At 35.1% G+C, this 14,298-nt stretch overlaps 1 protein-coding gene across 2 annotated transcripts; it reads right to left on the bottom strand.

Moving 5' to 3' along the window:
- Nucleotides 1-849: 849 nt before the first annotated feature.
- On the bottom strand, nt 850-12,744 carry LOC142335157 (uncharacterized). Of its 2 annotated transcripts, none has more exons than XM_075383520.1 (7): nt 12,019-12,744; nt 8,023-8,095; nt 6,452-6,635; nt 4,081-4,391; nt 3,506-3,828; nt 1,804-2,227; nt 850-1,482 (listed from the first exon to the last, which is right to left on the bottom strand). In XM_075383520.1, exons 1-7 carry the CDS (start codon nt 12,394-12,396, stop codon nt 1,085-1,087), a joined length of 2,091 nt encoding a protein of 696 aa, XP_075239635.1. In that variant the 5' UTR covers nt 12,397-12,744; the 3' UTR covers nt 850-1,084. The 2 variants fall into 2 exon arrangements, with proteins under 2 accessions (XP_075239635.1, XP_075239636.1); XM_075383521.1 differs by lacking the exon at nt 12,019-12,744 and adding an exon at nt 8,505-8,925.
- Nucleotides 12,745-14,298: the final 1,554 nt, after the last annotated feature.

Genomic DNA, 14,298 nt, shown 5'->3' on the forward strand with positions numbered 1-14,298 from the left:
AACCACCGATGTTGTGGTTTTCCTTTTAAATTTCAAAGCCCTCCCTTTTCGAACTTGCTTGTTTTCCTGTTTCTTGCATTACTCAATTGCAGCCTGCTTCAGTCGAGAGGGTGGGGGGCTAAATGGAACTAAGAAGTTCCATAGTGTGCTTCAAATTACCACACGAGGTTAACATATACCACTATTAAGATTTGAAGTGAAAAATAGCAACTGTTTCGGCGCACTTTTCATTTGACTTTCTTTATTAAATTGCCGCCAATTGAGTTAATTATTAAATTTTACAGGATAGCAATGTAGCTTTTTGAACTCATTTCTTTGACAAATTTTTGTATTATTTTCAGATATTGATGTAATGTACGACAAATATTATTATCCTAGCTGTTTTTTTGTTCTGTTAGTTTTTGTTCAAAAATATCTCCAAAATCCAACCAGCGTCTTTCTGGGCTTTTCTTAGGCGTAAATATTGAGAAAATCTAATTCTTCTTTGAGTGAATGCATTCTTGAGCTAAGATCTCAAATCATTTCTATATGTCACCAAAATATGGGCGGAGAATTGTTGACATTCTTGTCAGCCGGTTTCGAGTGCAAAATCTAGGGATCTATGTTAAACATTTTTTTAATAGCATTGTGCGAACTATTAGATCCGTCTGTGCTCGGTAGGGATCGTATTAGATTTGGTAGGGGTCGTAGATGTCTCTAGGATTCTTGCTTGCCAGGAGAAATCTATACTGATCATCCAGAAATGTTTTCATTCTTTTACCATGATCGCCAGACGATTTAGTTTTAAAAATATACGTTATACGTGAACAGTAATGAGTAGTACATGCATTGGTATTTTGAAATACGAAGCCCCTTGAAACAACAATTATACGAAAACTAAATTCTATTTATTAAAAGATTAAAAGCGGCATAAATTACAAGGAAATGAAGCATTTTTTAAGAATGATGACACTACATGGATGGAAAAGGGAGATTATCGTCTGCAAATAGAAATAAAGTATCCGATCAAAAAAACTGAAATCAATGAACGAGTTTATCGTTTCTTAATATAATTAAAAATTTGGCTTGTTTCAGAACGCTGATTTCACACACTTTGCGCTGCAATTTCGCTGACCAAGTTGTGAAAATTTGTAGTTTTGGGTGGCGAGGGTTTCGCAATTGGGGTGCTGGTCGACAGCATTGATCCAGAGGTACTGGGAATCGGCAGGAACCCAGGAACAGCAAGGCTTGGAATCGGGACTGACCCCGGAATCGGGGGGTGGTTTCGGGTAGTGTCGGGTTGTTCACGGGTGAAGGAAGGGGATGGGTTATTGCTGGATGATGATGAGGGTGTTGATGACATAGTGTTGTTGCTTGAGTTGTTGTTATTATTGTTGTTATTTTGCACTTTGAGAGTGCCCTCGAATAGTTTGCCATCAACTGAGATGGTTAAAGATACCTCTGTTGGTGAACAGTGTTGAACAAATTGCACGCGCACATTTTCTAAAACGATCAACAGTTTTTATCTTTAATAATTTATCAAAGTATTAGTTTGTTCATTGACTCATTTTTCATTGACATCATTTTTCTACCTTCTCAAAAATTTTCTGAAAATTGAAAATGATTTGCCAAATTTAAATTCAAATTGAAAACTTTTCGACAACTTCAGCAAAATTGTGAATGAAGCAATGAGGTTAAAGTAAATATGCAATAAAGCAGTGCTATGACTTGTTCAGGCGTACTGAATGTTTCCACTCAAATTTTTCCCTATTTAACCTCTAATGATGCCGCACTTAACAAAAAATAACTAAATGAATTAAATACCAGGTGAAGCCTTTTTAGCCGTATCGTCTCTCCCGCTTGGCACATTCATCTCTTCGTCTCCATTCGAAGGGGGTTCAATTTTCAACCCCAGAGTCGGGGGATCAAAAATGAGTCGTCGTTTCGTCGGAGGCGAGTTCACCCTCGACTCTACACCACCAATCGTCCGCTTAGCTCTCGGTTTTTCTTCGCCCGAGGAACTTTGAGCGAGTTCTGATGACGACTCAATACTCGGCGAGACCTCTCGGTTATCGTTGCTCGGAGATTTTTGACCATTGCTGACGGATTGTTTTAGCTGAGCGTCTTTTTTGTCAGTCGTTGGATTAGAATTTTCGAGAAGTTTTGGCTCGTTGGTAGCATTTGCATTGTTGTTCATCGTTTTTTGTAAGTTTTCAATAGCTGATAGTTGTTGTTGCTCATACAAAGCCTAAATGTTATGAACAAACATTTCAAAATGGAAATTAATTTTGACCGCTTGCAATAACTATGAATATCACTTAGCTATATTAAACATCACCTTCTCCACTAAGAGGAGTATCCAAGTCTATTAAAATGCGCAATTTGGAAAAATAAATTTACTTTGCCAATGAAGATCACGGGTTTTTATTGGAGGTTTCAAATTTAATTCGAGAATGTCAGGTTGAAGGTGGTTCGAGACTTGCTCCAGTCAAAAATTTTCTCTAGTATAAATCTTTAAAACGGCTATTTTTGTATTTTTTTTGCAAACATTAACAATAACTTTTCAGCTCACATTTCTGGAAAACTGATGTATGAAACTATAATAATGTAGCATTAAATATCTATGCGTTAGATTCATTTATCCATTCATTCATTCATGCCATAATTTTTTAGCATTTTGTTGAGTAGATTTGACAATTTTGCATTTCTAATTTAATTGAATAATGTCGCATGTAGCTAAGGATTAAAAGATAATCACCCCACGATTTACTATATTCGCTAATTTGAAATTTTGTTAATTATTTTTCCCAATTGAAAATCTTTGAACTGAAAGAATGTATTATTCCTTAGAAGTAGAATATAAAGGGGGAATTTAATCTGAGTCGCTTTTGTAAAATGCAATGAACAATTTCCTCAATTTCCTCCAATATTTATTCCATGCTAATTACTCTATTTGAATAAAAACTAAAATTTTTCACTAAAATGAACTGATTTTGGAATATTGTCAATTCATATTAACTGTGCCCAGAGCAATTTTCCTCTGTAATACAATTGATCAATTTAGAGTAAAATAGATATTGACTATCAGGTTGAAAATGTCAGATTTGGGTATAAAAATTATTCGAAATGATCGATCAAAAACATGTCTTAGTTCAAAGTTTGTCATCTAGACCCCTACAACCTTCTTTAGATAGCAGTTGACAGCTTCATGGTTGCGGTATAAATTTTGTGTCAAATTCAAGGACATAAGAAAACTCTGAAAGCAACAAAAACAATCTATAATCCTGAAAGAGCTTTGAATAAAGCATTCAACTTCATTCCTGCTACATTTCTAGTTTAAAAAACTAAAAAACTTTTCAATATTCTCCTTTAAAAATTTCGCCTGTTCTGGCTAAACAGTTAAACCACAACGATTTTCAAACTAAGTCACAAACGACCCTTCTAAATTCAGCTGATCGAGTTAAAATACAATAGATAATGGAGAACTGGGGAAAAATGTCAAATTAGGGTTTTAAAAAAACCCTACCTGCATAACAGCCATCTGTTGACTCTGTGCTAACGCTACACGTTGAGACAAAATGTCAGCTGCAGTTGCCGCTGCCGAAGGGTAGTTAGATGAAGCCACCCCCGCTGAACTCTGGCCCAAAAGTGAAGCGGCACTTGCGCCAGGGGCAGCCCCGGGGAGATTAGGTCCGGCTGAGGGGTGAAGGCTTACTGATGCTGGATTGCTCATGTATTGGTTGGCCGAGATTGAGGAGAGGAATTTGGCGCGCAGCGCTGCAATTGCTGATTGGTTGAAAATGTCAGCGGGGTTTGGTTTGACGCCCAAGGCGAACTTGCTGCGTTCTTCTGAAAAATAAAAGAAAGACGTTTAATTTCTTCGGATTTTTTAAAACTTTGTTGCCTATAAAAATACTCAAAACTTGAACATATTAAGGTTAACACCATGAAAACATTAACTTTAACACCATGAAAACGAATATACTACCATCCAAATTCAGAGCACATTATATACCGTCAACGCGAGACAAATTAATGGGGATGCTATTAATTCTAAAGGAACATAGGGAACTGAGAAGGTAAGACGCAACGCAAACTAACCATTTGAATGCAAACTCTTAGCCGCTTGTAGCAATCCATTCTGATTGGCCGAAAAGTTGAGAGGGTTAACACCCTGCATACCAGGGAACCCAAACACCCCATACTTGTTCACTCCCGCATCGAACCCGTAAGGTGGGCGGGAGAAACCGGGGTGGAAGGGCATGCCAAATGCTCCAGCGGATGTTGGCGATGTTGGGGGACTCTGGATGTTGCGAGAGTCTCGACGATTCCCGTCAATTGCGGCGTTCAGTTCCTCCATTGTGCTGAGATTGTGCTTTTCACATTCGAAAGGGTACAGGTACTTCATATACCTGAAAAACAAAATATAAATAAATAATGATTGAGAGTAACCATGAGTCTATCAACAAACTAATACTTTTGGAGTGGCTTTTTGTTTTAGCTGGATGACAGTCAGAATTGGCTATCACAACTTACAGCTACCATTACTAAGGTGTCAAATACCAGCTATATAGGGTCGCATTCTACAAGGGAGCAATTCATTAAAAGATAAATTTTATCTAGAGTGAATTAATTTAAAAAAAAAACAACGGGACTGTTTCTCTTTAAATCGTTGCAACCTTTCAGCGTATTCTGCTTGAATATACTGTTTGGGTACCAGCTATTATTATGTTATAGAAGCTATCATTTCTAATATTTGCCGTAGCTTGATGATGAAATTGACGCTTTTGTTCACCGCTGTACAAACCCTGAAAATTTTTTCTAAAAAAGTTCCTTCACTTAGAAAGCTTTCATAAATCTGCACCGAGGAAAGTTGTTCTATTGTTTTAACTATGGTAACATAAACTTGCTGATGAAGCAAAACTAAATTAGTGCTTAAGAACTTAACCCCCTTTAATCGCTTGAAAATCGCTTGCTAAATGTCAATATTTTTTTCATCAATGAAAGAGTAAACCTTTAAATTGAAAAAAAAATCAGTTTCACTTTAACAAACAGGATAAGTGAGGAAATCCAGGATAGTTTGATAAGCTAATAAGGGATCCCTCCCTTTGTTCACAACTCTACAGGGCATTGGGTGCTGTAACAATAGCCCTTGAAGCACTCTTTTGTTTCAGTTTCATATCACCCCAACAATCAAAAATACACCTTTAAGCGCTGATTGAATTATTCCAGGAAAACAGTTTATTTCCCAACTTGAGTAAATAGCCTCTCAATTTTCTTTTAATCTCTTAAGTGTACATTTTTGCCAATTAAGACTTGTTCTGATTTTAACAAGGGATTGCTAGCCCGATAATGATATTGTTAAGTATATGGGTAGCTTAATTTAATAATTGTTTGTTAGAACAGAGGCTCGTAGCTGTAATGACCTGCTCACGTCATCTAGTTAACGATCTAAGTATATGGAAAAATAACTTGAATTTCGGGAGTCAATATTTAATTGACACCCAAACCCAAGTAATTATAATTATCCACTAATACTTTCTTCAACCCAAGTGGGGGGAAAGTTGACTCATTAAAAAGGGGAACTTTCTTCTAATCATTTTGAAAAGCCCAGAAAATGTTAGGAGTTCGGGTATTCTGGTGTCGAATTGAATTCGACAAAATAACTTTTAATCTTTCCCCAATCAAGCTAATTGAAACGTGGCTCCCCAGTCGATGAGTTTTGAGAAGCCATGTCAATAATGTTAGTCAGCTGACGTCAACTGAAAAGTGATAATGTAGTGATTTCTGAGATAGCTGCAATTGATTGGCAATTTAAACTTAGGGAAGCAAATTGAAAGAATATTAGAGACCCAATTTTACCAATTAGGGTTGATTGGTTATGAGCAAATTAAAACAAAAAACAAATGGTGGTTTATAAAAAGATGATAAAATTCTTGAACAACTTTATTGTGTACGGTCAGCAGCACTATCCAACACATATCCCATTTTTTCCGCCTCGACCCCCCTCTCCCCCACCCCACCCAACCAGAGCTGGACTTACTTGGTTACTTCGGCAAAAAAACTTGGGGACATGAAAAATTTCTTCTTTCTGGATTCTGAACAAATAAATTCAGAAAATGTAACCAGTTGGTTAAATTCATACTCTCCTATAAATTGGTTGTACTTAAATTGAATAAAGCTGCAAAACAATGAAGCAATCGAGGAAGTTTTAATTCGTCATTTTAGTTCATTATAGGCAGAAATGTTTTCATCATTTTCCTTCAAATCACTTAAAACATTACCTAGTTTATGCATTAAGTTTTTTATTGGAAAGCAAACCTCTACTACCACTTTTACATCTCACTATCAAACTTTTTGGACAAATTTGAACAGTTGTACATATAAATGGTATAGGTTTGGAGGAGCTATAACGGGTGATAAGTAACGATTAAAAAATGGACTAAAACTATCGGAAGAAAAAGCAACTTACTGTGTGCGTAGAGTGAATGCAGCACTTGTGATGGAATGGGGGAGGTTGAGTCCTTTCGTGATCTCCCTCCACAGTTTGCGATTGATCACTTCCACCAGACCCCCTTTGGACACGACCAGTTTGAACAGCAGGTGCAGGTCCAGAGTCTGCTTAGCCATGATCGGAATACGGTTCACTGGAGTACCTGCCAACAGTAATCATGTCTTCAAAATAATGTTTGAGACTAGATCTTGGAAGATTGTTCAGTCATGAAAGTGTCAATTAGCTGAACCAATATTACTGTTTATCTTTTTCCAAAAAAAAAAATGTAGAAAAAAACCAATCGTCTTGGTTACTCAAGACAGGTCAATTATAGGCAATGATTACAATTGAAAAATAAACAAGTCTGAACCATTGTTTAAATTTATTAACAGAAATGTCCTTCGGGACAACAACCTCAACTAGTATAACGGAGAATATGTCAAACTAAATTTATCAACCAGGAAAAGTTACCCCAAAACAAAAATTTAACTTCAGCTTTGAAATCCTTTTTTTTCACAAAAAGTGAAAGTAACATCTGCAATTTTCATGTTGTTCGAACGATTTATTAGATTGTCAAGCTTTTTTTACTTTCCAATATCAGACACCAAAAACTATATGAGAGAATCGTCTGGCAACAATCTCCACCTCCCCAAAAAACTCCAATAATGTCTCTTTAGTTTGTTTGGAGGAGGGGATCCGAATGCAAATAGGATTATTCTGTGAGATTTGAAGCAAACATTAAAAAGATTTGTTTAATTTGTGAAAACATTTGAATAAAATGATTGCAAAAATTTCAATTTTTGAGGAATTTTCACGGATTTTGCGCATTTTGAATGAGGACAGAACAAAGACTGCATTTTATTTGTAAGTTTTTCACTTTATCTAAATCAATTTGAAAATTAAAATCTCCTAATCGCTTCGCAGCCTCACTGAATTGTGACTTGAATCTCATTTTTCTAATCTCAAAATTATTGTTTCCTTACTTTTCCCAATCAAAAGGAGGATTTTCGTCGCATTATCCTCAGCCCATCAATTATGTAAATAAAAACAAAGCAGACAAAACAATTTATCACCTTCACTCTTGCTCACTTCTATTTGTTCACGCTCTTGTAGTTATTGTTGTTGTTGATTGTGATTATCATTATGATGATTATTATGATGTTTATTTGGTAGTGGGTAGTTAGGTTATTTATCACGTCAAGTGTGACCGAAACAGGGCAGTTGATTATTTAATTTCATAAATGGGATTTTAATAATTTGCTCACTCAAATGGGTTCATCGAGTCAACTAAGAAATGATCAAAATCATTAGCTGGCTGTCCAGTGTGGATGTCCACATTTTTAAAAGTTTCCTCCAAGTTTTCACAAAGTAGAAAAAAACAATTTCCATCTGATATTCACAATTTTTATAAATGCTTTAGGTAACAAGAATATGTAACACAAAGACAACAATAATCACTTTAAGCACAAAAACAATTAACGTACAAGAGCAAATTATATCACCGGAATTTTTTAACTATAGGGTTTTTATGAACAAATTTGATGACCAACCTCTTTTTTGCATGAAGGCGAACAACTCGTCCAGGAACTTCTTTCTCTCGGGGTCTGAATCGATCTCGTACAACTGAAAAACATTCAATCAATTGATAAAGATAATGAAACACGTGCAAATCATACAAAATAAACTCTATCTTTGACAAAACTGAGGTAATGATAATATAAGCATACAAGGTGAAAAAGATATTTCGGGCTAGAAAGAAGCCCAAATGAACAGCAATTTCGCTTTGTAGCATGAATGAAATGCATTTTTATTAAACTTTAAGAGTGAAAACCTTCGGACGCCAAAGTTGGGCAGCACTTTAATATATTCTCAAGATTCTTAATATATAAATAATGGAAAATGATGGAGCTAATTGTTTTCAAAAATAAGCTTTCATTCGGCAGCTGAAATTATGTCATAATTAGATTAAATTGGAAAAAGAACGAACACTTATTTCAAACTGACGGCGAAAAAAAAGCAACTTAAAACATACCTCTTGCATCATTTTTACAGCTCTTTCTGTTGGATGATAAAATAACGAACAAAAAATCAGCTTTCAGCAATTCGATTATAGGTTACCACAATTGAAAAGGTATCAGTCGGTAAATAACAACAAAGCTAGCTAACTAGGTAGCCGTATAACTAACTAATAAAAGTTAATAAATCAGAATGATTACTTAACTGGGGTTGGTTATCATCCTTGGGGGACAGTGGTTAGTTTATTTCGAGGTATCTCAAACAATCGGGATGCTGGGTCAAATCCAATTTATTTTAATTAAAATGGCTAATTCATTAAGAATATCAGAGGATTTCAATTAATCCGAGCCATTATTAAAAATTTTGAGTCGTTAACTAATTTGCGACAAAAAGGACGCTTTTAACACAAAACTCAAAGACAATTTAAACAAATTTAAGTATTAAAATCCACAATTTTACTTAAAATTAACTAATTTTCTCCAAAATTTAATAATTCACTTTCCCTAATTTCGACAGTTTATTGTTAATATGCTGATAAATGGTTTAAAGAGATAAAGGTTGGATTAAACATGATATGCTTGATAAACAATGGCATCAAGTTATGATTTAGTTATGAATTATAACTAATCTCAATGTGACATTCTTCAAAAATGTACTGAGCTAACAACAGAAAAGAATGGTGTCTTGAGCTCTTCAATTTTGAGTGGATAAATGGTTCAAGTTTATTTTGATTTGATTTTTGACACCTTTTCAAACTTGGGCCACAGCCCCGATAGCTGGAGTGATAAAAATTAACATGGATTTTGTTTGGGAGGGTCAACAAATAGACCCTAAAACAAATGAATACAGTATGAATTATAGATTAACTATCACAACGTCATTACAAGTTTACACTAAACGCAGTTCAATTCAAAGAATGCTCAATTGGCCTAATTATGACAGTTGATGGTACCAAAGAATTATCAATCCGAGCATTGGCGAAAAATTCATAGGTTTCAAAAGGCATAGTCACTATGAGTGGCAGCTAGGTTCAAAAAGCTTGCTTTTTTATAATAATGAAACCAAAATTTGACAAATATTTTTTATTGAATTTCCTAAATTTTTAAAATCAAAAAACTTTGAAAACAAACATTAACATTAACATGTAGCCATTTGAGTAGTGGTTTTGCAAAATATGAAAATAAAACCGACAGATTTGAGAGAAAAATCCACAATTCAGAGAAATTTTGAAACGATTATTCTTTATTTTTACAAAAAATTCACTTGAAATGATTTCGCTTGCATAAACCGGAGTGACCATTATATCAGACACTTCTTTTCGGTCAATTGGCACATTATTCCACTCGACACACATCTCCCATTTATCAGGTGATGAAGTTAGATACAGTATAACTCTTCACTCAGAACTCTTTCTCTCTCGGTTGCGATATCTTTCTTTGCAGGCGGATCAGAACGGCAGGAGACTTATTAAACGTCATCAAGTGAAAGTGACAAGACATACAGTCTAGAAAAAGAGGCTACCCAGGCAGTATTAACAACACACCCACGCAATTTCACCCGAATGCCATGTTTACAGTGTAGAGCACAATAGGGTAATCTGGAGACACGGAGATGGTATTGAAAGAGTACATTAAATTTGAAGTGGGTGATTTGATCAAACGGGTTGATTATTTTGCAGATTAATTGAGTAGCACACGCTGCCACAGATCGTTCAACCCATCACACACAAGATTGGCACTTGTACCTGAATGAACGTGACGTGACATTCGGGAATAGTTGACCATCAAAACCTCGCATTTTACAAAGACAACCTTTACAAAGACAAACTTTACAAGACAAAAAAAATTGATTGGTCTGACAGCAAAAAAAATTTCGGTGTCCGACATGGCAGTGCTACTCCAATTGACAATAAGCCCAAACTTCAACATTCGGAACTTTATCAACTGTTTATCAAAAAACAGTTCATCAAAAAAGAGTTCATCAAAAAAAAAACAGTCAAAATCTAGTCGAAATGTGATTTCATCTGTGGTATTCACAAAAAATGAGGCAGAAGCAAAACATGTCTGCAGATAACCTAATAGCAAAAATTAATTATAAAAGCTCGGCAGAATTGAAATCTTGACCAAAAACAAGAGAGGTTTTTAGTACTCACATTTTAAAAGAGGAAATAAATGGGAGAGCATCTTTATGATAATTTGGCATTATAAAACATAAAAGTCATTAACTTTCATGGTTAAAACAAATCTAATTCATTTTTAAAACAAGTAACAACAATTATGATCAAAAATATATTATTTACACAAAATATTCCAGTTCACCTTAAAATCTAGCTACTGAAAGAAATTTACAAGGGGAGGGTTTATTCACAAAAACCCAATGACGCATCGCTGCTGCGACCAAGATGTGACACTAGTCACAAATCGCCATAAAATAATATTTCAAGGAAACATCTGTATCTAAGGACCCAACTTCTCAAAAAACGAATTTTTTCTTAGCACAACCGAACTTATAATTTTTTCCAACAAAAAAAGTCATACTCTATATACCAATCATCATCATCATCATCATCATCGTTTGTTTATACACTTCTTTCTTCAGATTCAGAAGTGTACTGTTCCGTATTAGGAGTAAAAATGTTCACGGAAAAGAAATGTTTTTAGTCAACCAAGTCAACTCCCGCAGTTTTGCAACTGAAACAATGATTTTAATTGAACCGGGAACGTGATAAAAATCTTTCGCTCTGCCCAAGAACATCCATATTACATATTTCAATTAACACCTAAGTTAGCTGATCAGATGAGTAGATGTAATGATTCATATTAAGTCTCGAGAGTAGGTGAGTAGCATGACCTTGGCTCAGCTAACTTTTTAAATGGCAAAAGTCCATGACATTGGGTACGAACAACCTAAAAATCTTTTACGATAGAGTAGGTAAAATGCTTTCATTTATGGAAGCAAAACTTTGGACACGGAATTTCTTGGCCCAAAATCAGCTCCCAAATTGTCCAGAATCAGTCACATTTGAGAATCAGGAATCAAGCAACTTTGGTATGACGTACAACTATGCAAACCAACCGAATACTGTGCGAATTATAAAAATGACAGAAATAAATTCAATTCTTTTCCCAATAAATGCCAATCCTATTGAAATAACGGCATATTTTTTGCTGATAACACTAAAAAATACTGGTTTCAGCAGTTGGTTTAATTTGAATATTTTTAGAGGCAAAATTTTGAAGCGAGATTAGCATAAATAAAACGATAATAACTGCGAGCCAAGGTCATGACTCAGCCACCCGCGGGACTTGATATGAATCTATCACATCCAATCATGTGATCAGCTAACTTCGGTTTTAACTGAAATATGTAATATAGACTTTCTAGGGTAGCATAAAAGATTCTTATCACGTTTCCCGTTCAATTAAAATAATCGTTTTGAGGTGTACGTAATCGGAGTTAATAAGATAGAAAGTGGCGGAAAAAGACAATGTTGATATTATTGATCGTAATATTGAGACATTTCAACATACCTGTCTGAACTGTTCCTCGAAAGTCCAAATTCTTGACTGTTCTCCATTCAGGTCATCGAATTCCGTCTGGTCATCCGACACCCCCGGGGTCTCGTCATGTTCCAGTGAAGCTACACCAGGACTCTCAACCCCAGACACTCTCAAACCATGTGGGTGTTGCAGATGCTGATTGTTACCCACTGCAGAAACCCTGTTCACGTTTGAACCCGAGGTCCTTTCTTCCCCGTTTGGGCTTCCGAGCTCGGATTTGATGGGTTTTGCGGGGCTTTTAGGAAGGAACCCAGATCCGTTGGTGACATGGGTCAAGTTCAAGGGCTGATGGCTTTGATGATTCGGCGAAAGTTTAAGAGCTGAGCTCAAATCTTGATGGTGAAACATGATCTAATATATTTTGATCGATATCTTGTTATTATTCTGAATTTACAATATTTGAAAGGTTCCCTAATTTTAAATTGAGTTTGTAATTATATTTAATTTAGTTAAAAGCGGCTGAAACGAATCGGAATATTTCAAAAGACTGAAAGAATGAAGCATCTCAAATCGGAGAGAAAAGGGATAAAAGAGAGAACCTAGCGCTGTGATTGGTCAACTCAATGAGCCAATGAGATTCGAGCATTCACAACAGAGCGACCGTTTGGGTGAATATAGAAAGCAGAAGACAGGAAATAGGTACTTAGAATTGTAATTATGAAAAGATGAAATCAGACGATGTTCATTTTAACCGACAGTTTATCAATCAGCAAAATTCAGCATTTTAAATTAAAAAAGTATCATTTTCTTTAAAATTCTTTTAACAATAGATTTTTCGAGGTACTAAAGCAATTCAATTTGAAAATATTTGACAATTTTCTGTCAAAGAAGGCAGATTTTTTTCGGCTACGTGTGTTGTCGGTTGAGAAAGGTATGTAGCTCTATTTCAGATGTATGAGCGCATGAAATGGATATAATTTTCCATTTACTTCGGCTTTTTAAATAATAAATTTCAAAAATAGCGTCTATATGCTGACGAAAACTGAGAAAAATTAAATGAAATTGATTTTATTTATACTGTAGCAAAGTTATCCCACTAATTAATTCACGCTCTAACGCACCGTTTAGTAAAGAGTTTAAAATGCATTTGTTTGAGAGAATTGACTTTTGCGAAGTAAGATAGCGCTGATCGGTTCAGCTGCGTCGGAAAATTGAGCGAAAAATGAATTTTGTTTGAATTCTGATTAAAAAGCACTCCCAAATATTGATTTGAAATATTTTTCATTATCGCTTATGATGCAATTAGCAATTATATTGCAATTGTATTTCGTAAGCAAGCGAGTAATGCATAGCAGAAGGTACATTAAATGATGAAAAACAAACCAAAATTTAGATTGATTGAAAGATTAAATGCCGCTCCAAAGATGAAGTTTTACTGTAGAAGATGACAGTTCTTTCTGAATAAAGACAGATTTTAATATTCCTGATCGAGGCCAGTTTTGACCAAACTGATGGAAAATCAATCAATGCTTTTCTGAGACAATTTTACCCATTCATTGAATATTGTTGAAGTTTTTTTGAAGCGTCAAGTTACAACATTTTCATTCAAAGTTGTTTTAATTTGGCTTAAAAAATCATTAGTCGGAAGAAGCTGGAAATATTAATCGAGAGGAATTTCATTAAAATAAAAAAACTACCTACCAATAAAAATTACCTACCAAGTAATTTGACGAATTCACACCATTCGTTGTCAAAACCTACAATTGGTGAAGCAGTAGAGTATATAACGCTAGAGAATCCGTTCAGTTTTTTTAAAAAAGCGCAGAAATATGTCAGTAAACATAGAACTCTGTCGTAGATTTAAAGGGCCTAAAAAATTGCAAATACCAAAACTTAAACAGAAGTATCAAACTATCAATTACAGAACCAAAAAGTTTAAGACAGGTTTATAGGATAGAATGAGAAAACTGTCAGAGATGAGTTCAAAAGTACTTAACTTGATCGATCTGTCAACCCCCCCCCCCCCCCCCCCCCCCTCTGATGGGTATGTTTAATTAGTCAAACACTCTTAATTTTACTCTATTATAATTTAACCTATTTAACACGAGTTTTTCCACTTCTCGTGCTATTTCAATTTATAGGCACAAAAACATGCGTTTATTTCTTCACACAGGGTAATGAAAAGAAAAGGTTTGTTCTCATGGGAAACCAAGCAGATACCAACAACTCCATAGAACAATCTTCGCCACTTCAAGCCACGAAGATGCAAATGTCACAATCTGATCATGAACACGATCTAGACTACATTTA

The sequence above is a fragment of the Convolutriloba macropyga genome, chromosome 2, assembly GCF_964194025.1.
Source record: "Convolutriloba macropyga chromosome 2, txConMacr16.3, whole genome shotgun sequence".
Taxonomy (NCBI): Eukaryota; Metazoa; Xenacoelomorpha; order Acoela; family Convolutidae; genus Convolutriloba; species Convolutriloba macropyga.